The 26,149-nt window shown below is 44.2% G+C and overlaps 2 protein-coding genes across 13 annotated transcripts in view; one reads left to right on the forward strand and one right to left on the reverse strand.

The window, feature by feature from the left end:
- PGAP5 (Per1-like protein PGAP5) overlaps positions 1 to 7,784 on the reverse strand; it is a 79,614-nt gene extending 71,830 nt beyond the window's left edge. For 3 of the 11 annotated variants that reach the window (XM_075877825.1, XM_037427851.2, XM_075877818.1), the window contains exon 1: positions 7,343 to 7,784. Coding sequence is in view for 2 of the 11 variants with exons in the window: in XM_075877817.1 (XP_075733932.1) it covers positions 6,361 to 6,367 (7 nt within the window). In the remaining 9 variants the exon portion in view is untranslated. Of the gene's footprint in view, positions 1 to 3,306; positions 3,394 to 6,360; positions 6,540 to 7,342 lie in introns of those variants that run through there. The other 8 variants (XM_075877822.1, XM_075877819.1, XM_075877821.1 and 5 more) reach the window with 7 other exon arrangements.
- A 24-nt stretch (positions 7,785 to 7,808) lies between these two features.
- The window catches only part of LOC119176524 (zinc finger CCHC domain-containing protein 8 homolog), an 80,706-nt gene continuing 62,365 nt past the window's right edge, over positions 7,809 to 26,149 (forward strand). Inside the window, exons 1-4 of one of the 2 annotated variants that reach the window (XM_075877810.1) lie at positions 7,809 to 8,039; positions 8,289 to 8,346; positions 23,644 to 23,765; positions 23,858 to 23,926. In XM_075877810.1, coding sequence (XP_075733925.1) covers positions 7,981 to 8,039; positions 8,289 to 8,346; positions 23,644 to 23,765; positions 23,858 to 23,926 — 308 coding nt within the window. In that variant the 5' untranslated portion in view covers positions 7,809 to 7,980. The remainder of the gene's footprint in view (positions 8,040 to 8,288; positions 8,347 to 23,643; positions 23,766 to 23,857; positions 23,927 to 26,149) is intronic. The other variant, XM_037427861.2, reaches the window with a different exon arrangement.

The raw sequence follows: 26,149 nt of genomic DNA on the forward strand, positions 1-26,149 counted from the left end.
GAAGACTGCGCTTCGCATTGTCGACGACACCGTCACACTTCCGCCACGCATCAGTATGTTCATTACTGTACAGGGCGACATAGACCATGACAGTAGTGATATCGCTGAAGCCAACCTTTCGGTGCTCTTGTCTCAGCAAATCTGCGTTGCCCGCGGCATAATTCAATTTAAACGTGGTATGACTGAGTTGTTGGTCACCAATTTTAGTGCAGCATACCAACATTTGGCCAAGCGAACAACAATCGCTCATTTCGAATCCATTGACGATGAAGCATGTACGAGGATAGCCCCCATTTCTGCAGCCATTGAAAGTGACACCGCGGTAGCCGATGCAGTCGATGTCAATCCGAAGCTGTCATGTGCGCAGAAAGAGCAAATCCGCTGTATCCTCCGCATGTTTAGTAACTGTTTCGCATCTACATCCAAGATAAAACAAACGCCAATCGTAAAGCACCGCATTGTCACTGACCATGCTGAGCGACCCATACGTCAGCACGCCTACCGAGTATCACAAAAGGAACAAGAGGCTATACGTTCTCAAGTGAAGCAGATGCTCGAAGATGGCGTAATCCAACCCTCGAACAGCCCATGGTCGTCCCCCGTCGTACTAGTAAAAAAGAAAGACGGCACTCTCCGATTTTGCGTCGATTACCGCAAACTCAACAAAGTCACAAAGGAAGACGTTTATCCGCTTCCGCGCATCGACGACTCACTAGACCGCCTCCGACGTGCTCGATACTTCTCCTCTATGGATTTACGCAGTGGCTACTGGCAGATCGAAGTTGATGAACGCGACCGAGAGAAAACAGCATTCATAACGCCTGATGGTCTGTACGAATTCAAGGTGCTGCCCTTCGGTCTGTGTTCTGCCACTGCGACATTCCAGAGGATGATGGATACAGTGCTCTCCGGTCTCAAGTGGGAAGCATGCCTAGTTTACTTAGACGACGTCATTGTCTTCTCCCAAACGTTTGAGTAGCATTTGTAGCAATTTAGATCTGTGTTTGTTGCAATTCGCACGTCAGGCCTATCACTAAAACCAGAAAAATGTCATTTTGGTTACAACGAATTAAAGTTCCTCGGTCACCTTGTTAGCCCTGATAGTATTCGGCCGGACCCAGACAAAACATTGGCTGTCGCAGATTTTACACCACCTACCAACAAACGTGATGTGCGTCGATTTTTAGGCTTCTGCACGTACTACAGAGGCTTTGTGCAAAATTTCGCAAACATTGCCGAACCCCTCACTCGTCTGACAAAAGACGACGTTCCCTTCGTGTGGGGCCTTGAGCAAACACGCGCTTTCTGCGAGCTCCAGCAGCGTCTCCAGTCTGAGCCTTTACTCGGACACTACGACGAATATGCCGACACTGAACTACACACAGACGCCAGTAACATCGGCCTTGGTGCAGTCCTCATCCAGTGGCAAGGCGGCGTCGAACGCCTTATTGCTTATGCGAGCCAGATTTTATCATCTGCGGAGGCGAATTACACAACAACTGAAAAGGAGTGCTTAGCTGTTGTCTGGGCAATAGCTAAATTCAGACCGTACCTGTATGGTCGCCCGTTCAGAGTTGTTACCGATCATCATGCGCTCTGCTGATTGGCGAACCTTTAAGACCCTTCCGGACGTCTGGCCAGGTGGAGCTTACGCCTTCAGGAGTTCGATTTGACAGTCATGTACAAGTCTGGCCAGAAGCATACTGACGCGAATGCCTTTCCCGAGCTCCTCTTAAGACAGCGTCAGGTGATCACGATATCGACGGCCGTTTTCTCTGCGCCGTTAGTGTATCCGACTTTGCTGAACAGCAGAAGAACGATTCCGAGCTTCGACAATTCATTGAATATCTTGAAGGCTGTACGCCGCATCCACTACCAGTATTCGCCCTCTCGTCATGATCGTTCTGCGTCCGCAGAAATATCCTCTATAAAAGAAACTTCGACCCTTACGCGACTGAGTACCTGCTTGTTGTCCCGCCAGCGTTACGAGCCGATGTCTTGTCCGCCTGTCACGATGAGCCTTCCTCAGGCCACTTGGGATTCACACGTACCTTGGCCCGGATTCGCCAACACTACTACTGGCCTAAGCTCAGTCGAGACGTGAAGCATTACGTGAAGACTTGTCACGAGTGCCAGCGCCGTAAAGCACTACATCAGCGCCCAGCCGGCTTTTTGAAGCCCGTCGCTCCTCCGACACAACCGTTCCAACAAATTGGCATGGATCTACTCTGACCTTTTCCCAAGTCTCGTGACGGCAACCACTGGATTGTGGTCGCTACTGATTACATGATGTGCTACTGCGAAACGAAGGCATTACAACGTGGCACTGCCATTGAGACTGTCCACTTCTTTATGAAAAACATCGTCCTCCGACATGGAGCACCAGCAGCTGTCATAACTGATCGTGAAACAGCTTTTACCGCCCGGATGATACAAGACGTCATGCAGCTTAGCGGCACAGTACATCGAAAAACTACTGCATACCACCCACAAAGCAACGGCCTTACAGAGCGACTAAACAAGACGATCGCCGACATGCTATCCATGTACGTTGACCAAGACCACAAAAACTGTGATGACATTCTCCCTTACGTCATGTTCGCTTACAACACCGCTGTGCAAGAACCAACTGGATTCACATCATTTCGGTTGCTTTACGGCAGGGAGGTCACTACAATGCTGGATGCCATGCTTCTACCAGACAGACACAAGATTAGTGTCAAGATGAACGAATTTATCAGACTGGCAGACGCGGCTCATAGGCTTGCAGTCAAACGAATCCATAAGCAACAATGCATCGACTCGCTGCGGTACAACGCTCGTCGTCGCGATGTCTCTTACCAACCCGGAGAACGAGTATGGTTGTGGACTCCCATTCGACAACGGGGCCGGTCGGAAAAGTTGTTACGCCGCTATTTTGGTCCCTATAGAGTTCTCCGTCGTCTCAGCGAAGTGAACTACGAGGTTCTTGACGAGGACAAGGCTCGTCAATCCCGCCGTTCACAACAGCCACACGTCGTCCATGTTTCGAGGATGAAACCATTTTACCAATGCCGACTATTCGTCACACTCTCTTGAGCAGACTTACAGTGATTGTGAACACCCCCTTGTGTAATGCTTATCGTACGTGTTTTCTTTTCATCTGGTAAATATGTTATGACATCCGGACGATGTCCTTTGGGAAGGGGGGTAATGCCACTAGTACAAGTTCTGAAAGTACTATTTCCACAGATGCTAGCATGCTTGAATGTGCCGCTGTTCAGAAGAGGACAAAGATGCGCGTGCAGAGAACAACAATAGTCATACCGCCGTTGTTCGGATCAGTTTGACGTCCTTGTGTGCCATTGTCTACAGGTTACAGTTACGGTGTAACGTGACAATATGATCCATCAGCTAAAAAAAAAAGGAAAAGGAAGTTGGGTCTTATAACTTGCGCATGGCCAGATAACAAATCTGAACATAGCAGTACAACAACACCCCCCCTCGCCTTCCCCTCAGACGTACACCCCGATTTTCACTGTAGGACACAAAAATAACAATTTCTTCATAGTTGCCTTCCAGATAGTAATTGATGTACAGAGAGAAAGCACATAAGACTACAGTTATTCCGCCACTGGCAGAAGCACTATGCACACGCTCAGAATGTGGTGAAATAAGTCGAACTCTTGTTTGCAAAGTAGATCAAATCATATAAAAATACAGCAGACTCTCAGTAAACAGAAATCTATTGAATGGAACTGCTGCTTAAGTGTAACAACTCCCTCCAGCACAATTGGTTTCATACTTGGATTCTCCACCCTTGTTCCTCTCTCAGTCAATGAAACTCCTCTTAACAGAACACATTTTCCCGGTCCCTTCATGTTCCATTTAACAAAAGTATACTGTATTGTGCTGTTCAGTATAGCTGATATTTGTATTACCTTTCCTCAAAAATGTACCCAAGGCTCCAAAACATTAAAAAGAGATCTGCACAGTTTGTCTACATCATGTGAAGCAATTGAGATGCTGCACACTGCCATTATTTTCATCACAGTAGCCTTACAGCTAGGGAACACAGTGACAAGAAAGAAGACGTACTGTGTTGAACACAGTGAGTCTTCTTTCTTGTCACTGTGTTCCCTAGCTGTAAGGCTACTGTGATGAAAATAATGGCAGTGTGCAGCATCTCAATTACAGTGAGTCTTCTTTTTTGTTGTGTCCTTATATCTTATATGAATTTCCAATGAACTCAAATCTCTATCCATACCATCAATGTCAGTGGTGCCATGATGGCGTCCTCTGCACCGTGCCACTTTTAAAGTTTACACCGCCATACAAATATCCTATACAGAGACAGCTCCGAGCAACTATGAAGCTTGGAACATTCCAATATTTTATTTTGACAGTGAAGTAACTTTTTTGCATAGACATCGACAAAAGCATGACATCATGCTACAGTGCAAGTTTTGGTGACTTCACACACTAGTGTGGCTAGTTGTGATGATGTCAGGCACCAAATATACAGAATGGTTTCTATCGAATCATTATTGTAGCCACTGAGCAGAAAGGCCAGGTAAATGTCGCAACCTCTAGTGCAAGCATGCGACAAGAAGCTCATATCGCGATCTGGGAGAGGTAAGAACAGGAACTATTTTAAGTCTCATTGTCATTCATTTTCCATAGCACACTCACCAGCACATTCTGAAGGCTGCTAAGAGCTTGGTCGTTCATCTGACCCAAAAAAATAAAACTAAAAATTCTCATCTTGGAACCCCTTTACATGCATCTGCTATGTCTGCAATGTGATGTGTGTTTATAACTCGGAGATCGACCATGCAGTTTACAACCAGTGGTGTACCAACTCATTCACGAGTGGGGGGGCAAACAACCTACTTAATATATATATATATATATATATATATATATATATATATATATATATATATGATCTATTTGATGGCTGCATTTTCGATGGAGGCAAAAATGTCAGTGACTACTGTCAAAAGTGGAGGAGGTCGCGCCCCCCTTGCCCCCCCCCCCCCCCCCTCCGGGCTGATACGCCTATGTTTACAACCACCTAAGTTTATTTCGACGGTGTACATTAGGTAGACAAAACACAAGGTCTGTCCCATGCCAGAACCATTTGTTTCCAACTTTGCAAGGTGTCTTTACTTCCAAACTTGAGCTGCACAATTTAGAAGTTCTGATTTTGCACCATGAACCGATTGAGACTAGTGCAGGTGACTTAAACAGACAGAATCTTCTTGCTGCCACAGTTTCAAACATACATATCTGGGCACATTTCTAACAGGACAGCCAGAGTCCTGTAATGTACAGTGTCAATTTTTATGACAGGGAACCCGGAAGCATGCGGCCTGCGTGCTCCGGCGGCTGCTGGCAGTGCATTCAAGTGGGTGCGAGAGCAACCACAACCTCTTTTCGCCTCATCCTGCAGTGAGCAAAGCAAGCAGTCATTGATGATATGGAAACAGTGACAAGACTGCAACCACCTCCCCTTTAAAGGTGTGTAAGCAAGAGGCCGGTAATCCCATTGAAGAGGGAGGCGGTTGCAGTCTTGTCTTGCCGCTTGTGGAGGCGGTGGGTGGTTGCTCTCGCTACCACTTGAACGCGCTTACAACAGCCCCTGTGGTGCGCAAGCAACGCGCTCCCGTGTACCTTTTCATAAAAATTGAGAATGTACCACCCTAGTCTGATTTGCCACCTGCTTTAATTCGTGCCAAACTGTGATAAAAATTAAAGTGCATATGTATATAGCTTGAGAACACATATGACGTGTTCTTTAATAGTGTCTCTGTCAATGAAAAATACTTCTCCGTCATCGTTCCCAGTGAATTTGTTAAACCACGGATCTGCATCGTCACAGAACTCTCGTTGGCTAAAACGGTCTAGTACTTTATGCATCAAGTGTCCAATGACAAAACTCTGAACAACGAGACACAATAAGTCGAGAAAAAGCACTCTTTCGCCAACTGATATGCTAATGAACGAACCTTTAGCGTCAACCAAAAATTCTTACTGTTTGACCACACGGGTTACCGCGTGGCATATTGTGGTTATACCGTGCAGACATCATATAAGAGCGGCAAAAAGAACTTGTAAACACACTTTAGTAGTCTGTAGTTTTCCACACAACTACGAAAATGATACACTGATTTGTGCAAAACATCGACCCAGCAGAAGAGCGGGAAAAGTTACAATTGAGAACAGCACAGCACCAGTGATTGCCTAGCGTGCAACCCACAGAAACATTCAAAGCACTCTGCTCACATCCCGTGTCCCGCCCAACACCTGAGCCGCGTTCCCTGGCATCAACGAGGCTAGCGAATTATGCACACAGTGTATATATACACACACACGTACAATGCATGTATGTACACACAACCAGGTTAAAATGTACCTAGGCACCCTCAAGTACGGAGTCGCCACCGCAAAGCGTTTCACAAACCAAAAAATTGCTCCCACAAACTGTAACAATCTATAAATAGTAGCTAGGATTGATTTTGGCGCTTCGGCTACGACCATGGAGCTGAGGAGAGGCTGTAATGCACGGAGGAAGGAAATGCCTTGTTGTTTTCCTCTGCAAATGGCTCGTCCCCAAAGAAGGGGATTGGCCGATTATGAGGTCCTTCACGCTCACATTTTGTGAAGCCGGAAGTAAAAAAGAGTCTCGCGCATGCGCAACGGGTGCCAGCGAGAGGCAGGCGAGTCGTGCCCCTAGAATATTGGCCAGTATATTATAGGGACCGTACTGTAACATCGACCTTGCTAAAACCGTACTGCAGAGAACGTTTTTCTTCCTCCATGGCAGAGAAGATAGTGCCCTTTTCTTTTTTTTTTAACTACACATTCATTCATTTCAGACACGTCGGCCGGCACCGCCGCCGCCATCTGAGAGATGATCTTGAAAAGCGAAACGTTTGTGCTGATTATGAGCAAACGTTTGTGGAGTGCCTGTGTGCCATTCGCAGCGTCATTACGGCTCATATCGTGAATATACAATAAACTTGCAGCTTTGCACTTCGTGTTTAATTAGCTGAATTCAGGAGAGCAACGGTGCGACAAGCTGCAGTGTTTTCTTTTGCAGATACGGTAAGTTCGCGTTACGTAACGTATTGTTACGGTTACGTAACAGTGAAATATTATTTAATTTGCCTTGCCATTTAGCCAGATTAAGTACCTCGGAATTATGCTTTACTGTGTACCGCACGCTGCTGCGAACGAGTATCATTCGCAGCAGCGTGCGGGTCAGCCGACTGCGACCATATCGAATGAAACTCGGCCAAAAATGAAGTTACCGCGCGCAAAACGTTAACAGGTAACGATAATTCGAACAATGAATTACCTTCTATGTCAGGCACGTCTAATTGTTGACTCTGGTGAGAACATTGGGCCACGCTTTCCGGTAGTTGTGACTGTCGTACACCAAACGGTTCACCACCGCCTCTCGCATTAAGGGCCGTGGACCCTGCCGTTCTCGTCTTATGATTGTAGGCTTCCTTTGCTGAGGCACGCAAGTACAGTGCCGAAGGAAAACAGCGAAGGTGCGGCGCCAATCATTTTCGGTGAAATGGTCACGAGCATCGGAAACGACCGCTTTGGACCTCAAGCGATATAAAATAAACTCGCAACCGCAAAGACAAACTCTCACTGTAGGCTTTCGACACACCGCACTATCTTCGAAGCGCAAGAGCTGTATTAAATGCACACTAAGAACTCCAGCGGGCTATCAACAACACGGTCATACGAGTGCTGATGCAGACGACACAAAACGTGCCCTGCTAGTAACCCCCCCCCCCCCCCCCGGAAAAAGCACGTGACTTCCGCCATAATTTTCGCTCAGTTCGCATTGCTTTTGTTCTATGTCACTGTGAGGGTGCGAACCGTGGTGCGAAGCCTTCTTCATAGGTTTGTGTCGTGACATGCTTCAATAATGTTGTGAGTAGCATTGGTGATGTGTTTATAGTCGCGCAATAGACGAATATGGATGAAAACGGAGAAAACGTAGCCTGTGAGGATCGCTGCGATGTTCACTTGGAAAGGTATGTAGAACTTTCATTACCTCCTTTTCCTGAATCTTTGTGATGAGAGTGAACTGGTTATTCGTTAGTGATAACATTCTGCCGTGTGCTAGGATGTGTTGTATGCGGTAGCTGCGAGTGTTACGTTTAGGAACGTTCTTGTCGCATGTATTCGCTTGTTGCTGTAAAAACAAAACAAAGAAAAAACTGACGCAATCGCTTATTTTCATTCTGCTGGTTCGTACTGACGCGTTCACTTCCTTCCTACAGGGAGCTGAATACTGCTGAAAACCAAGATGATGGGACGCCTGGCCAATGCCTAAAGCAGGTAAACTGTCTGTACGAGACACGCATGCGGCTTTCTCGATGGCGCGCGCGCGCACTTTCAACGCCAAATCAAAGTTCGTTTTTACGCTTTATTTCTGTTTTGTAACTTTTTTATGCAACACTAATTTGCGAGTGATTTAAGTCGACTTCAATAACACTAATGAGTAATGCCCAACATGGTGCATAAAATCAAACTTGGGAAACATGCAAGAGTGCGAGAATTTCGCGTGATAACGTAATCTGCCCGACTTACGTGCTTAATAACATCCCACCAGAATGCGTGACATGATACCCGTACTTGGGACAAGGGAACATGGGAGTTCTCATTACCAATGAACAATCCTGGTAAACTCTATAACCGCTGAAGCCTCTCGTATGCTGGGATACTTTGATTGATTGATTGATATGTAGGGTTTAACGTCCCTAAACCACCATATGATTATGAGAGACGCCGTAGTGGAGGGCTCCGGAAATTTCGACCACCTGGGGTTCTTTAACGTGCACCCAAATCTGAGCACACGGGCCTACAACATTTCCGCCTCCGTCGGAAATGCAGCCGCCCCAGCCGGGGTTCGATTCCGCAACCTGCGGGTCAGCAGCCGGGTACCCTAGCCACTAGACTACCGCGGCGGGACGCTGGGATACTTTCGCCGAAAGTTTTTCCTAATGTCATCGTCACTAAAATGGTTGCGATATGTTTCAATAATTACTTTATTATTGTACTGAACTTTAACGAAATATAGTCAAACTAAAACATGTTACAAACACCTGGATTTTGGCGCGAGATTGACTATTGAATTCAACATTTAGAAGGTTAGAAGGTTACTTCTTTCAACATTTAGAAGGTTTTAGAAGGTTACCACGACTGCCTCTTGGTTGGAATTGTCAAAATACAAAATAGGAACAATGAAGAGGAATATTGCTTGTCAGAGTTTTATTAACTGTTATTGTTGTTTTATAATTTTTATGAGTTGTTGTAAGGGTCGTGGTTTGGTATTGATTAAAGAGTAGTTTAGTTGAGATTTTGTAGTTTCATTTGATATCAAATAGATACCACTTTTTTTGCAGGACGATTAGGGGCTTGATGTATGAATCCTATGTGTGGCCCTCAGCTTCATTATAATATGGCAGTTGGCTGTGAAATATGACAGGATAAATCAGGGTGTCTACCAACGTGGAAAAGTCAGGGAATTTGGACCCCTCTGAAAAAGTCAGGGAATTTCTGAAAAATCTGGCCTTGTCATGGAAACTTACTGTAGCCTGTGCAGTCATCACAAAAATAAGCGTTACTATTGATGAAAGCTTAGAAAATCCATGCCTTCAGCTGCAACTACAGTGACCAGTTAAAAGTTGTGGGAAAAAAGAGCAGTGCCCAACTGTTCCTTCTTAGTGAAGAAGCGAAAGGATACACCTACCAATAGAATACAAAGTTCACTGACATTATGGCACCCGCTACGGGAGCTTTGATCACAAAAACAGCCATAAGAAAGGCACGCCACCCCACTATTTTTTTTTTTACTTTGGGACACTTACCTGTAAATTTGTTGATCTTGTAAATCTTTTTTTGAAAACAGTCAACTGAAAACGAAAAATGAGATGAAGTACGTCTAAGTACATGATGTGAGCATGGGAAGTACATTGTTGGAAGCGTCCCATCACTCCTGCTCAGCATATGTGCAGTTGTCTGCATGTGCTGGTATTTCAGGTGCAGGCGTGATGTAAGCTTTTCTTTGGCCGGAACACGCACACTTGACCAGTCAGTTTGGTGGCCTGTCGAATCCACATGCTTAGCGAGGGCATATGAGGTCACGTAGTTTCCTGAAATCATATTCGTGTTGTGTTTCACAGTGAGGAACATGAACTTTTTGTAGGGTCGATTCTCGGCTATAATGAATGAGGGGGGTGAGGGGTTCACTCTTTCCTTGAAATTCGTGGTCTCATAGGTGTAGTGCTTGTCACAATTGTGGCAGCTTAAAGTAGGAGAGACGGTTTAAATTTTCGCTTGGCAACTTGTCCTTCACGTTGTCTTAAGCATTGTCTAGCTTCTATATTCATACCTACACTATGTTGATGTCTGTTGCTTCTACATATCGCTTAGCATATCTGACTTTTCAATCACAACATGATTCCCGTCGTTAAATTTGTGCATGTTTGTTTTGACCATGATTTGGCTCGGTTTGAAGGACTTCTGGTTCGGCTAGGACTGCCATTAGCAGAGGCTTGCCAGGCTATGTCATGCCTTTTATTATTCCTATTACTATCATCATTATTATTGGCATTGCAACGGCAAAAGTCCTCAGCTACACACTTATTGCTGGTAGCTCGCGTTTCAAGGGCAGAGTTGGGCAACTTCATCTAAATTTCTCATTTCAGTTTTGAGATGGTATTATTAAATCTGTGATTACTTTTTAGTCTTATATTCATGGAAGAGTACACAAACGAAGGTAACCCACTGGCATCTGTGATAAATCTATGGAATCGAGGGAGCTGTTGCTGTTGCACATGTTCAAACGTCATCGTTTTATACGCTACCCCTAGCTTTCATTGCAGGCATCTGAGGACCTTGGTAAACTCTGAGCGTCAGAGCCCAGAGAAATAAAACTACAACATGCATGTCCTCGTCATGGAAAAGAAAATTATGCAGCAAGGCTCCGTTCATGTGACGTTGTTAGTCATTGTTCATTGCAAGGTGCACAAAATACCCGAGTGGTCGTTTTTTTTTTCCTGAAAAGTATATACTAGAGGTGTGCAATTTAGGTGGGAATGCAAATCAATTGTAAATACAGCAATCCAGGTCGCATCAGATCCAATTCACATTCTAAATAGTTAAGTCAGTAAATACAGGTCAGTCTAATCCAATCCACATCATAAGCAGCCTGGGCTGTAACCGTTATAGTGAACTAGAATATATTCTAGTGGCGGAACTGTCCAGGTACCAGCGTCCTCCTTTTGCACCCACGAGACTGTGCCACTTCTACGTTTTCTAGCTGCTTTGGCTGCATTGTAGGGCTGTCGTGGGCTCCTTTAAACTTTTAGCTGCAGTTAATTTTAAGTCGTGTGTTTTCTTTCTGGTTCTTCCAAACAATAAACAGCCAACTTGCTTACTCTCTCACTCAGAGGTTTTATATTGGGCAGATGTACATATTTTTTTAATATTTACCGTGCATCCTCTGAACATTCTAGACACTTGTGGTACATTTATTTACTTATTTTATAGGTGTGCTTCATTTTTTTCTATCACTCGAGCATCTGTTTTCAGTGCACAGAGTTTTGGAAACAGACGTAAGGGTCATGGAATTTGCTTCAAATCATCCCAGAAAACCTGGAAAAATCAGGGAATTTCAAAAAAGTGAATTGGTAGACACCGTGTAAATTGTTCTCAATGTTGCTACATTGAAGTACTGGCGTCATTCGAAAAACATAAAGCGCGCTGTCTTGAGCGTTTTGAAGAGCGAAATAATATACATTTTCTTGTTGAAATTATGATCTAGTACAATATCAAGATATGTGAGGTTACTCTCTATTTTTATAGTTTTGCTCTCTTTCTGAAGCATACACAAGTGTAGAGTTAAGACTTTGTATGGTGAATGATTAACATGACATTTATAACAACCAGTTTACTGGCCTGAAACCAACCACAAGTTAGTTTCATTTCCTTGTTAGCCATGCTTAAAGCTTCATCTGTGGACTCATGCGCAAATGAGAGCAGTGTCATCAACTTACACGACGCGAGGAAAGTTGTGTAGGGTTAATGGGATTCATATAAAGAGAAAGTAAAATTGGTCCCAATAGCCATCCGTTTGGTACTGCGGATGTAACCGGCAAAAATTCGAAATTTATGTTGGAAAAGGGAACCATTTGCTCATAAGGTAACTATAAAAGATTAGAGATTTACCCCTTGGAAGCCATGATGTTCCAATTTCGTAAGTAGTATACCGTGACGAATGGTGTTGAGGGCTTTTCTGGCATTAATGAAGATGCCACTTACTGTCATGTTATTTATGTAGGAATTAACCATGCCTGAAAGAAATTAAGTTGGAGTGGAAGTTGATCTACTGCTCCAAATACCATATTGCACAGAGCTTCGAGTGAGAAGACTTAGTAACTGTTTTGTGATTGAAAAGTTTTTCGAACACTATATATATGGCACTTGATATTGACACGGGACAGTAGTTTTCCAGAACGCTACAGTCACCATTTATGGGAATTGGAACTACTCTTGGTATTTTTGTAAATCAGGCTAAGGTGGACATGTGAAATGCATGACTAGTGATCGTAGCCAAAGGAACACAAAGGATTTCTTTGAATAAGTTTTTAAGGGGAAATGGTAATACTGCATCACGCCCTGCACTATGTTCGCATGGTATAGCTTTAACGACAATAACGATTTCTCCAGGAGTTATGTCAATGTACGTAAAGGAATCGACAGTTTTGTCTGGAACAGTACTGACTGGCACATCACAGTAGGATTTCACAATTTCTCTACCAATGCCAGTAGGTTATGGAAATATCCATTTAAAGTTAAAGCTGTCATCTCTGCTTATATTCTCATGATTTATGCATCAGCGGTAATGTATTGATTAAGGGTGGATTTATTATTCCATGTTAATTTAAATTTTCAGTTTTGAATGCCAAGCATTTTCTTGCTTACAACAAACAATTTGATCATATCTATCTATGTGTCTGTCTGTCTGTCTGTCTGTGTGTCTGTCTGTCTGTCTGTCTGTCTGTCAATGAATCAGGGGTGAGAGAGCTGTGCATATTGCACATTTTTGGTACATTTCCGTTTTCTTGTTCTAAGCATGCTCCAATCCAGCCTCGAAAGCTAGAATTTTGGTGCGAACCTCAGCTGCAGTGGGAAAAAAGGCCGAGCTCGTTGACTAATAAGACTCGCCCAATCGCGTTTTTTTTTACTTTGCACCTTTCTGGTGATGAAGGCTCCCATGGTGCCGCCATAATCTTCTCTAAACTGTTGTAAATATTTGTGCCCCTTAAAAATGGGCTGCAGTGCATTGAGCGTGCCGCTTCTACTAGCTAGGCTGTGTGCTCTGGTGTGGCCGTGCCACTGTCTCCTTGCAAGAACCACAGAGTCGAGTGTTGAGCATAGCGGGGTTGACTCTCAAGTTGTTTGCTGTGCATAGCATGTTGCTCTGGTGCTGCAGTTTTCATGTCGATGCTGCTGTGTGCGGTCACATATGCGTGTGCGTTTGCCTTGAGCGAGTAACTGTAAACGTGGAGTCATTTCCCTGCATGTGACACGTCTCCCGGACGCTCTGGCTTGTGCACATGTGTTCTCAAAATGGGTTCCGTGAAAAACAGAATGCGCGCAGCCCATTCGCGGTTTACGCCCATTAGCTACGAACTTATTTAGACCAGTGAGTTCTGATTGCATTTTGCATTTTAAGAAGCCATCGCACGCGAAATCTGCACATCGTTGTCTGCAGGTAGAGAGAAACACTTAGTTATTTGTGAAGCCATCGCACGCGAAATCTGCACATCGTTGTCTGCAGGTAGAGAGAAACACTTAGTTATTTGTGAAGCTGTGGCGTCAGAACGCAAGTTCAAGCCATTTTTAACGAACTGAACGGGCACCTCGGCGCTTTATTCGTGACTCATGACGTTTCGGCGATTATATGGCACAATTTTCATGAATGTTGACCTGCCACTGCTTCGTTTTGTAATCCAAACTCTCAACGCGCGCTTTAAGAGGCATCGCTGCGTCTGTCCGCTCTAGGCTATGCTTTTAGGTTTGTCTAGATTGTTCTTTCGCTCGGCGACAGTGTGACTCTGTTTTCTTTCTTTTCTTCCTATGCGATAAAGCCGGCCTCTGTACGTTCGGCGGTTCATTTGCATGAATACAAATTTCTTATCTGCGTTGCGCGAGCGGTTTAAGCAAGTCGCAGAGCGGCAATCGCAAGGCGATGTATTATCGGGAGTTCTACATCGTCAGTAGTGATCTACGTTAAAAAAAAATACTGTTCAATGTGTGCCGTATAATAACGCATGGTTTCTCGCGTGGAGAGACATCAGTATCATTCGCTTTTCATTTAGTGCCATACGCACGTGCTTTACGAGATAGTCTGTGCGGCGAGATTTCTTGGCTCCCACGCTGCAATCTTGAAGGTGGTGCCTGCCGCACGAGGTGGCCGCAAACGGCAGTGCAGTGTGCTTTTGTTGTCTGTTAAAAGCTCTTGACGCTCTGATGTCAGGCTTTTCTTTAAGCGAAGGACCACTGTTAACGTAACTAAGATTCTTGTGCAATCACATTTTTAAAATTTCTTTTTGAGTGTGATGCGTTTTTCTTTTTAAATGTTTCCGGGGAGCCCACTTTTTAAGAAAACCTTTTTTTATTAAATACTATTTCACATGTTGTTATGAGGGCCAGATAGGTCACGTGGTATGTAGAAAGGTAGTGCAATTCATACCTGGCAATAATCTGTTTGAAAGCTACCTTCAAAATCTGTTTCTTTGTTATGTGTATTATGAACTAATTAAAATATGCAAGGGTGCCCACAGGTTGCTAAAAACTTGTATTTTCAAGCTTCCAGGACGACATTAAATGTCACTAATTGCTCCCAAGCAAGATTCTTCAGCTCCAAAATTGAAATTTTGCTGCTCCGAAAACTGCTCCCAACTCAGTCTCAGCCGTCTCACCTGTCTGTATATCTATCTGTCTGTCTGTCAGTCTGTCAATCAATCAAAGCAGTCTGTAAACGAGAGTATTCGATTGAAAAACAAACCATACAGGAAAGCCGCCTTGCAGAGTTTCGCAAACTGTTCATTCAGAATGTTTTTTATGATTACGGGTAATTTGGGGAACCATTTTTCAGGCAGCCTGAAATTTTCCTGATAGTGCCAGTTGCTGTTGTTTTGTTTAACTTTTTTGACATGCATACTGCAGCAGCCCCCACTGTTGCTTTTGCTGGAGTGGGGATAAAACATCATGCATCCATTGAAGACAAAAAGCTATTAAAAAAAAAAAAAGCTATTAAAATGCAATGCACTGACAACTCCAGGTAAAGAATTCCAGTGTTCGATTGCAGGAACTTACATTAATCCACAGCTTGAGTATGCATCATCAGCATGGCGCACTGAACATGACAACCATGTACATTCCTTGGAGGCAGGGGCGGATTATCCAGGGTTCAAAGGGTTCAAATGAACCGGGCCCTTCGGTTTTTGGGGGCCCTCCTAAGGCCAGAGAAAAATAGGCGACTTTGTTGTTTTGTTCAAAAACGTTTAACCCTCCTACTGGATTATCTATTTATATCTATTTCAACTACCAATGTACATGCTTCTGAGAGGTTCTTCTTTGCATAACGTGCATCACCTTGGAAGTCAGCTCACAGTTATGTGGTCTGTGGTAAGAACCTTTTACTCGCCCAAGAGTTGTTGATCTGTGGAGATTTCAATTCAGCGCACTCGGAACAAAATTGTGGGCCACCATTCATATGTAATATGCGCTTCACGTTGCTTACTGATCCCACACAACCAAGCCGCGTCGGGAATAGCATCTCGCGAGATACGTGTCTCGATCTTGCGATAATTCGCGGTACTGGCGCAGTCATCTCAAGTGGGCCCTTAGTCGAAACTTTTGGGAATGACCACCATATCATCGCAACCGTCCTTCCTCTTGCTAGTTTGTGCCGGCTTGAACATAAAATTTATATAACGAACTGGGCTAAATTTCTGAAGCTACGGACGCCTAGTTCAAAAGTGGATGGTGACGCCTAGTCCATAAGGGGATGGCTACAAAGACTGGCTCGCGGCCCTTATGGCTGACTTCGATGTCACCGCACAGTAGATAACGACTGCTCCCATCAATCCCAACATTGACCCGCACCTACTCCACTTGTGGGGCGCTAGAAGGGGACTCTCGAGGTGTTGGAAGCGTCAGCACCTAAATCGTGATCTGAAAATTTGGATTGTGCTTATGACGTGACAAGCCCAGGAGTACGGCCAGACTCTCACAAGAAACAACTGCAAGGGATTTTGTCGTCTTTCTGGCACCCTTAGTACTTCTAAAACATGAACATTATTTGTGCACTTATAGACCCATCAGGTACAAAGGCGCATGCTCAAAAGTGCTTGCATCTGCTCACCTATTCGTTTAGAGACTCTCCTGGCCATCTCCTGCAGGAATTGAAGGCATGTTATATTCCTTTTGGAGCGAGTGCCCAGTAGCACCCATACCCATACGACGCAGATTCTCCCAGTGTCCTAGTGCCGAGATCACAAATCAAGAGGTCTGCTCCGTGTTGGAGGATATTGAGAAGAATTCAGTGCAGGTACTGACCACATCTGGGACACGACACAACAATATCTCAATGATGCAGATATTGCGCACCTTGTGGACACGTTTAACAAGCATTGGTAAAATGGCACGCTATCCCAAGCATGATGACATGCGGAAAGTTCCCTAATTCCAAAACTGGGAAACCCATTGCGACTAATTTCTCTTACGTCATGTATTGCAGCTCATGGAACATGTCCTGAGGTGCTGGCAGCCATTTCTCGAGGGCCAGTCTTTCTTTTCACATATAAAGTTCAGCTTTCACTCACACTTATCCACCCAAGATGTGTTGCTCCAGTTGAGAGAGCAGGTCTTGGGTTCATCGCGGGGTGTCGAAACCTGCGCTTTGCTTGCGCTGGACCTCAAGTCAGCCTTTGACAATGTGGAGGACAACCTCATTCTCAGTAACCTCGCCGAATTGCGCTGTGACGTTCGCGTTCATAACTATATCAGAGCCTTTCTTCGTGATCGCACCACTACAATTGGTATATGCCCACATCGCTTGAGTATTATCTGCCAATCAGGCAGAGGCACCCCTCTATCATTTCACCAGCATTATTTAATATCCCTATGTTAGGTCTCCCTAAACAACTTGAGCAAGTTGAGGGCCTGCACGATGTTATCTATGCAGATGATATCACATAGGGGACGTTTCAGAGTTCCGACGGCGCAATGCAAGACCGTCTTCAACAAGTGGTAGAGGTCACGTCAGACTATGCTTGATGGGTGGCATCACTTGTGCTCTAAACGAGTCTGAGCTCCTTTTCTTTTGCGGCCACCGTAAAAATACCCCACCACAGATTAATGTACTCATCAAAGGAACACCTATCCCTCAAGTTGGGCGGGCATGCATCCTTGAACTACGTTGAAGCAGATGGCGAGGCACGACACACAATCTCCCTACTTTCATGCCAGACGGAGCAGATCATTACCATGTTCCTACGCGTAAGTAATATGTGCTTGGAACTTGAGGAGCGGAACATGCTTTGGCTAGTGGACACGTGCATTATAAGCCGCTTCAGTTATCCCCTTCCATTTCACCGGCTAACACAAGGACAACGTGAACGGGAGGGCACACTCATCCGTGAGGCCAGCAAGGTCCCTTTGGGCATTCCACACTACTACGCAGCGCCTTTTGTCACTAAGGAGTGCACAATACCCTCAATGGAGTAATCGAGGCCCAGTGGATTAGTCAGTGCCAGCACCTTTTTTTTTTTTTTTTTTTTCCCCTCCACTTCAATGGGTACACACGTACTCCACCGCCTGTGTCACCCAGTCCCCTCTGAACCTCCAAAAAAGCGGGGAACTTACGTGCCACTCAAAATAGCTTGAGTGCTTCACGTACATTCCCTGCCAAGCAACATGCACCCTGAGCATGTTGGGCACAGGTGAGATACCTCAATCGCACTCTCAGTGACGTGGAGAATAGGGCCTACTACACGTTCGTGGCTTGCACAACAAACGGACACACAGCGGTGGTGGTTAGCGGCACTCATGGGATCGTGAGTGCTGCCTCAATCTCTTCCCGATTTTCAGCCACCGACTTGGGCGAGATTCTGGCGGTTACCTTAGCGATCCAACACATCGTGTCCTCCCCACAGAAACGTACTACATACTCACCGATTCGCAAGCGCCATGTCGGGCTTTCCTAACAGGTCATTGCTTTCCTAAAAAATTCCATTCTATTCTCTCACGCACATCGAAAGTTGCTTCACACAACAGCCACATCATACACCTGCTCTGTACTACCGGTCACGCCTCACTGTCGAGTAATAATGCGCTCGTATGGCCGCTCTAGAACTCACCCTCCGAGCAGCCCTGCGCAGTGAGGCGGCCAACACAGAGCCACATTACCAACTTCTCACATACCACGAAGTCACACAACATTACCTACACCAACGACAGCAGTACAAACTCCCACCAGACTCCTTCACACGCGAGGAGGCTGTCCCAGTTCTCCAACTGCTGACCCGACCTTTCTCGAACCTCCACTCCAAGTATAAAATATACCCGACTCGTTATACTGCTGCCTGTTGAGGCTGTGGTGCTATCCCCACAACCTTTCACGTTACTGTAGTGTGCACCGCTGCCTACTTCCCAATCTATCGGCCCACTCGTACCCCAGAGCAGTGGGAAGGCGCCCTTCACGACAGCGCCCCCGAGGTCTGCCGGGCCCTCATTCTCAGGGCCTGGGCTGTTGCAGAGGTTATCATTATCATCATCATCAGCCTGACTACGTCCACTGCAGGACAAAGGCCTCTCCCATGTTCCGCCAGTTAAACCGGTCCTGTGCTTCCTGCTGCCAATTTATACCCGCAAACTTCTTAATCTCATCTGCCAGCCTAACCTTCTGTCTCCCCCTAACCCGCTTCCCTTCTCTGGGAATCCAGTTAGTTACCCTTAATGACCAGCGGTTATCCTGTCTACGCGCTACATGCCCGGCCCATGTCCATTTCCTCTTCTTTATTTCAACTATGATATCCCTAACCCCCGTTTGTCCCCTAATCCACTCTGCTCTCTTCTTGTGTCTCAAGGTTACACCTACCATTTTTCTTTCCATTGCTTGTTGCGTCGTCCTCAATTCAAGCTGAACCCTCTTTGTAAGTCTCCAGGTTTCTGCTACGTAGCTAAGTACCGGCAAGATACAGCTGTTATATACCTTCCTCTTGAGGGATAGTGGCAATCTACCTGTCATAATTTGAGAGTGCTTGCCAAATGTGCTCCACCCCATTCTTATTCTTCTAGTTACTTCAATCTCGTAGTTCGGCTCCGCGGTTATTACCTGCCCTAAGAAGACATAGTCTTTTACAAATTCAAGTGCACTATTACCTATCTCGAAGCGCTGCTCCTTTCCGAGGTTGTTGTACATTACTTTCGTTTTCTGCAGATTAATTTTAAGACCCACCTTTCTGCTCTCCTTGTCTAACTCCGTAATCATAAGTGGCAATTCGTCCCCTGAGTTACTCAACAATGCAATGTCATCGGCAAAGCGCAAGTTACTAAGGTATTCTCCATTAATTCTTATCCCTAACTGTTCCCATTCTAGGCTTCTGAAAACCTCCTGTAAGCACGCGGTAAATAGCATTGGGGAGATTTTGTGCCCCTGCCTTACACCCTTCTTGATTGGTATTCTGTTACCTTCTTTATGAAGCACTATGGTAGATGTTGATCCCTTGTAGATTTCTTCCAGAATGTTTATATATACTTCATCTACGCCCTGATTCCGCAGTGTCTGCATGACGGCTGATATTTCTACTGAATGAAACGCCTTCTCGTAATCTATTAAAGCTATGTATAGTGGTTGGTTATACTCTGAACATTTCTCTATTACCTGATTGATAGTATGAATGTGGTCAATTGTTGAGTAGCCTGTTCGAAATCCTGCTTGTTCCTTTGGTTGATTGAATTCTAATGTTTTCTTTACTCTGTTAGCAATTACCTTTGTAAATAGCTTGTATACTACAGAGAGCAAGTTGATTGGCCTGTAATTCTTCAAGTCCTTGTCATCTCCTTTCTTATGTATTAAGATGATGTTAGCGTTCTTCCAAGACTCCGGTACTCTTCCCGTCAGGAGACACCTCGTAAGCAGGGTGGCTAGTTTTTATAACACAATCTGTCCTCCATCCTTCAGCAGATCTGATGTTACCTGATCCTCACCAGCAGCTTTTCCTCTTTGCATGCTTTCCAAAGCTTTTCCGACTTCTTCTATCATTACTGGTGGGGTGTCATCTTGGTTACTGCTAGTTCTTATAGTATTAATGTCGTGGTTGTCTCGGCTACTGTACAGATCTCTGTAAAACTCCTCCGCTATTTTAACTATCCTATCTATATTGGTAGTTATTTTGCCTTCCTTGTCCCTTAGTGCATACATCCGACTTTTGCCTATCCCAAGTTTCCTCTTCACTGCTTTGACGCTTGCTCTGTTTTTCAGAGCGTGTTCAATTCTCTCCATGTTATACCTTCTTACATCGCATACCTTACGTCTATTAATCAACTTCGAAAGCTCTGCCAGTTCTATTTTGTCTGCTGTACTTGACACTTTCATGATTTGAAGCTTCTTAATTAGGTTCTTCGTTTCCTGGGAAAGATTTCCAGTGTCCTGTCTAACTACCCTGCCTCCAACTTCCACTTCACACTCCGTAATGATACTCGTCAGATTATCATTCATTGTATCTACGCTAAGGTTGGTTTCCTCATTGAGAGCCGAGCACCTGTTCTGCAGCGATACTCTGAATTCTTGTACTTCCCCTCTCAGTGCTAGCTCACTGATTGGCTTCTTGCGTATCAGTTTCTGTCATTCCTTTTTCAAGTCTAGGCGAATTCGAGGCCATACCATTCTATGGTTACTGCAGCATACCTTGCCAATCACTTCCCGTTTTCTTTGAATTTGCATCATAAATTTTTTCATCATCATCATCATCGCCCAAGACCATGCATCCTGTAGAGGGGAGGAGCTGATCCAGCGAATGGACACATTGAGCAGCCTGACGAGGATCGATCCAACACGCGACAAGAATTCGCAAAGAGAGTTGTTCTTGTTTTGAAATATTGTTTTCTGCGCTGAATGAAAACGACTTGTATGCAGCTGACGCATGCGTTAGTATACTTTCATTAAAGGGTAAACAACGCACCATGAAATATTTGTATGGTACGAAACTTCCCGATTGTGCAAGGATTCCATAGGAATAATGATTTGACTTTTCTCTTCTGGCATTGCCACTCTGTCTTAATTTCGGCTTGGGAGTTATACAGGAAAACTTAAGAGCTCATCATTTAGTAAAGGTTGTCCACTGGAAATATCTACAACATATATCCATTATCTTCCACCAGATTGTGGATACCCCTTCACATAATAAAGATATTTTAATTGTAAACCATCTGTGATTAGTAGGCATATATAATATGCATAATAGCACTATATCGAAATGATGCCTTAGAAGCGCCTAAATGTGTGTTGTATGAAACCAAAGTAGATAAATGATTGGTAGCGTACTTACTGTAAGTAAGTACGTGGGAACAGTTTGTGAAAAAGACCCACCTGTCAACTTCGGTACTGCTCGCATGCAGGCAACCAAAGCGTGCACTGCCGATTTAGTAAACCTGAAGCAGATAGAGGAAGCTATTTTCACAAAGGCGCTCGCTGATTTTTGAGGGAAGAGGTCCCCTCTTGGAGTAAGGGCAAACAAAGCTATAGGTTAAGACTAATGGAAGAGACACACACTGTGCTTGGACTGTGCATCTAAGTGTTGTATGCGTTCCTTCTTTTCGTCTTGACTTTTCGCACAGTTTGGTCTTTTTTCAGTATGATCCAACGAACCAGAGAAATCTTATGCTGAAATGCTGTCCATGTGTCTTCGTCTCCTGATACAGTTAATTATTACGATGACAATCTCTCCACATGTTCCACAAGAAAGAAAATGACCAGGTGATATTAAACACTCCGAAAAGGCTTAGAACAAATGTGGCTCGTGTTCTATGCAGCTGAATCTAAAAAGCGTCAAGTCTTCAGCATGGCCAGATGGCAAAGCGGAAAAGAAAGGGGGAGGGGCAAAGGGCCGCCCCTTATTTTTTTTTTACCTGGCCATCTGTACTGTTAATTCAGCCCTTGGTCTTTTTTCAGTATGATCCAACGAACCAGAGAAATCTTATGCTGAAATGCTGTCCATGTGTCTTCGTCTCCTGATATAGTTAATTGTTACGATGACAATCTCTCCACGTGTTCCACAAGAAAGAAAATGACCAGGGGATATTAAACACTCCGGAAAGGCTTAGAACAAGTGTGGCTCGTGTTCTTTGCAGCTGAATCTAAAAAACGTCAAGTCTTAAGCATGACCAGATGGCAAAGCGGAAAAGAAAGGGGGAGGGGCAAAGGGCCGCCCCTTATTTTTTTTTACCGGGCCATCCGTACTGTTAATTCGGCCCTGCTTTGAGGCAATACAAAGTCACTCGGCAAGCTTTCTTGCACCTTCATCTGTTATAAGCCTGCACAAATTTATCTTGCCTTTGTCTTTTTCATAAACCTACTATCACAACTCATTTATGTTCTCTCTTCAACCGCCATCATACATTTCATCTTGCAGTAACCATTACCAAAAGGGAAGCATTGAACACTGCAGCACCATAACATTTCATATTAATTTTCCCCCAAACGAGAAGAGGCTTGGATAGTTTACCCACATTAATTATAAGCATAACCAGTGCTGGTAACATTAAAACACCACTTCGAAGTTTCATTTAATAATTGTTGTAGTGTGCGACTGTCCTGTATAGCGATCGTTCCGATGCCATATGTTTTGGTTGTGCTTGCTATGTTTTGGTTTACACTTGCAAAGCAAGTTTGGGCACGTTCTTTGTGATGTATTGTATACACTACTCATTCAACATCCCAGGAAGAGTTCACTATTTTTCTTTTCAATGCCTATTGTGCTGACGATTTCTCGAAAATTTATTTAAAATGTTTTGCTCATTGGTATTTTGTATCAATAATCAAGTATGCAGTATATATTGCCTCAGTATCTACGTTCACCCCCTCACCTCGGTAATATACAACTGTACCTTATGGGTATAACAAATCAGTAGACAGTTCTGCCTATCCATGTCAACTCCTCTCAGTTAATGGTAGTGAAATTTGGTGTTTTGCTGTTGCTGTTTTTTTTTTTTGTTAGTCGAATTTCAATAGTCTTCCAATTCTGCAGGCTCCAGGTAATACAATTTCTAATCAGCTAAATACCCATTTATGACAGCAGCTCTCATCTCATCACTCTCATCTGAGATGCTTAGTTTGCATTAGGAGCTAGAACAGATTGAACATGTGATTTTCACAGAAACAAGATACTGTTCTTATACAGGTGTTCTTCTGCCATTCCTTTCAATATCTTGCTTATAATGCACAAGACCGTAAATTTTACAGGCCTATACAGCCTTCAATGTTGCTGTTTAACGGTCTTAATTTTTGCATGTTTTTGATATCTTTGTGACAACTAATTCATTGTTTTGTACCATTAGGAAGAAGACCATGAACTCTCTTCTGGAGTAAAATTTGTTATAGACCCCACAGGTGATAAAAATGCTTATAAAAGGTTCTTGGCCATGGACTGCACCAGTGATTCAGATGAGTCTTCACCATGGTATCCTTTTTTTGTTATACATCAATGTTCAAGAGGTTTGTCAAGATGTCCGTCATGAAGAAGACGTTGTATTTCCTTAGTAATATTTTCAGTCACAGTTCCGATTTCATTCATCTTGATCCCGAGCCTAAAGAACCAGCCCCTGTTGATTTACAACCCAGGTAAATACAACAGAATATTTCAGTCAGTGTTGCAGCCGGCAAGTGTCTACTAAGCTTTTGGTTCGATTTTGCCATCATGTTTTTTCAACAACATTGCTTTTGTAAAACAGAATAGTAATGGGGTGTTTGCCCAGTGGAACGTTGTGGAGTTCAGTGCTGGTTCTACAGTGTACTTTTTGTTAAAGCACAAAAAAAATAAGGATTTTGAAAACTTGGGAGGATAGTTGCTGCATTAAAGCAGAATGAACAGATTGCCAATAATGACTTGTTTTACACTGTGAATACTAATCACTGCAGGCTGCTTACCATTTGGAGAAAAAGGCCATTTAAAATGCTACAGTTGTCAGTTCCTACCGAGGAATCAACATAACTGAAATCTGAACACGCACAGCATATTTAGTAGGTATTTTATAACTGTGTTAGACTGCACTGCAGGTTATGAGGGATGCTTAAGTGTGGGGGCTCTGAATTCATTTTGAACATCTGGTGTATTTTCACGTCCACCTAAGCTACTGCACTAGTGCTTTTTACGTTCCACCCTAATTGAAATGTGCCAGCAATAAGTGAAATTCCTACCGTGATAGAGGTGATGTGGCAGATCTTGAGGCTACAAATATTTAGATGCAGCTCAAGTGCCGTCTGTTTTTAGTCAGCAAACTGGCTGGTATACAGGCTACTCATATCCGCCGCCGTCTTTGTATATCCACTCAATAGAAAGTGTTTCTTGGCTAGTTGGTTCATACTTCCAGGTTTGACATATGCACTCTTTACACAGAAAAGTGAAGCATTTGTAAGAAGAGGGCCATCTCACAACTCATTCCCCTCTGCTGCCTCTATGTATCAGAACAAACACCCAAGCCTAATAAAATATCTACATACCTGCCAAGTTTCCCGGATTGTCTGGTAGACTCCTGGATTTCGACCGTTTCTTCTGTTTGTATGGTTGTCATGAAAATCTCCCAGAAATCAATATTTCTATGCGTGATCTGACCGCATTGACAAAAATGCAGGTCAATCTACTTCTGGCTTTTTGCAAACCAACGGCATTTTATTATACACAAAGTTAGAAGGCGTTCATATAAACATACAGTAGAATCTCAGTGATGTGAAACCGCCGGTACGAATTAGCGAGATTCCCCAGCCGAATTGCACTGTACCTATTGAGCCAAAATTCTATTTTTCTGAACACTTTTTTTTAATTGCGGCTGTTGCTGAGACCCCCAAACGAAAGCCAACAGCAGTGCGATCGAATTTTCGCAAATACGCATGTGGCCGGCGCACGCACTGTCTTCTACAGTCGACCAAACTGCGGTCGTTGTTGACACGACGATGTATGGCGACGACGTAATTGACAGAACTCCGAAAGGTGTTTGGCGTCCAATGCTCGACCGGTCAAAGCAACGGTGTTCTCCGCAAACTTTCTGGACAAAACCCTTGCAGATGCAATCATGCATGGCATAAAATGACTTAGTTTTGAAGGCACGTGCGCAGGCACGCTGGTTCAAAGCAGAACTGCTGTTTGCCGCAACCGTCGCGCATAAAACCGCGGTCTTGGCGACGCGATAGCGATCTACGACCTGCGAAGGGCCTGCGGCTAACGCAACAGTAGATTGAATGCAGTAAAGGCATGAAAAAAGGCGCGAAGTGTTTTGGTATTCCTTTCAATTAGAAGAATCTATTAGCGAGCAAAGATTAGACGCACGCTTTCGTGGCACCGAGCTGTGCCGTCCCATTCGTTCGTGTGTGTCCCAGGAAGACACGTGAGTTGTTCTGACAAAAATAGATTTTGCTAGTTCTTTTGATTACGCGAAATTTCGGGAGTATTTGCACTTCCACTTTGAGACTCTCATCTTAGTGGGAAACCCTACCCTTGTTCGGCCACTCCAAGCCATTATGACACCTCAACGTCTTTGTTCGCTTGGTATTGGGACTGTCCCCCCACCCCCTATCGTCTTGTTTTTAGTGATGTATGTTTTGTTTTCTTCTTTTTTGCAAAAAATGGCAGAAAATAATTCAGTGCAGCACCCCCCCCCCCCTCTTTCACTTGTTGCAGAAATCTCCCAGGATTCAAAATTCTTGAGCTTGGCAGGCATGTACCTAGCACTTGCAGCCAGCAACCTGCCTACTCCACTCTTTACAACATTCTAGTAACCCACCTCACTGTACACCTAACACTACAAATCTCCATACAGTAGATAGCTAGTCATTCAGGCTTCAGAGAAA

Source organism: Rhipicephalus microplus, chromosome X (assembly GCF_043290135.1).
Source record: "Rhipicephalus microplus isolate Deutch F79 chromosome X, USDA_Rmic, whole genome shotgun sequence".
NCBI lineage: Eukaryota > Metazoa > Arthropoda > Arachnida > Ixodida > Ixodidae > Rhipicephalus > Rhipicephalus microplus.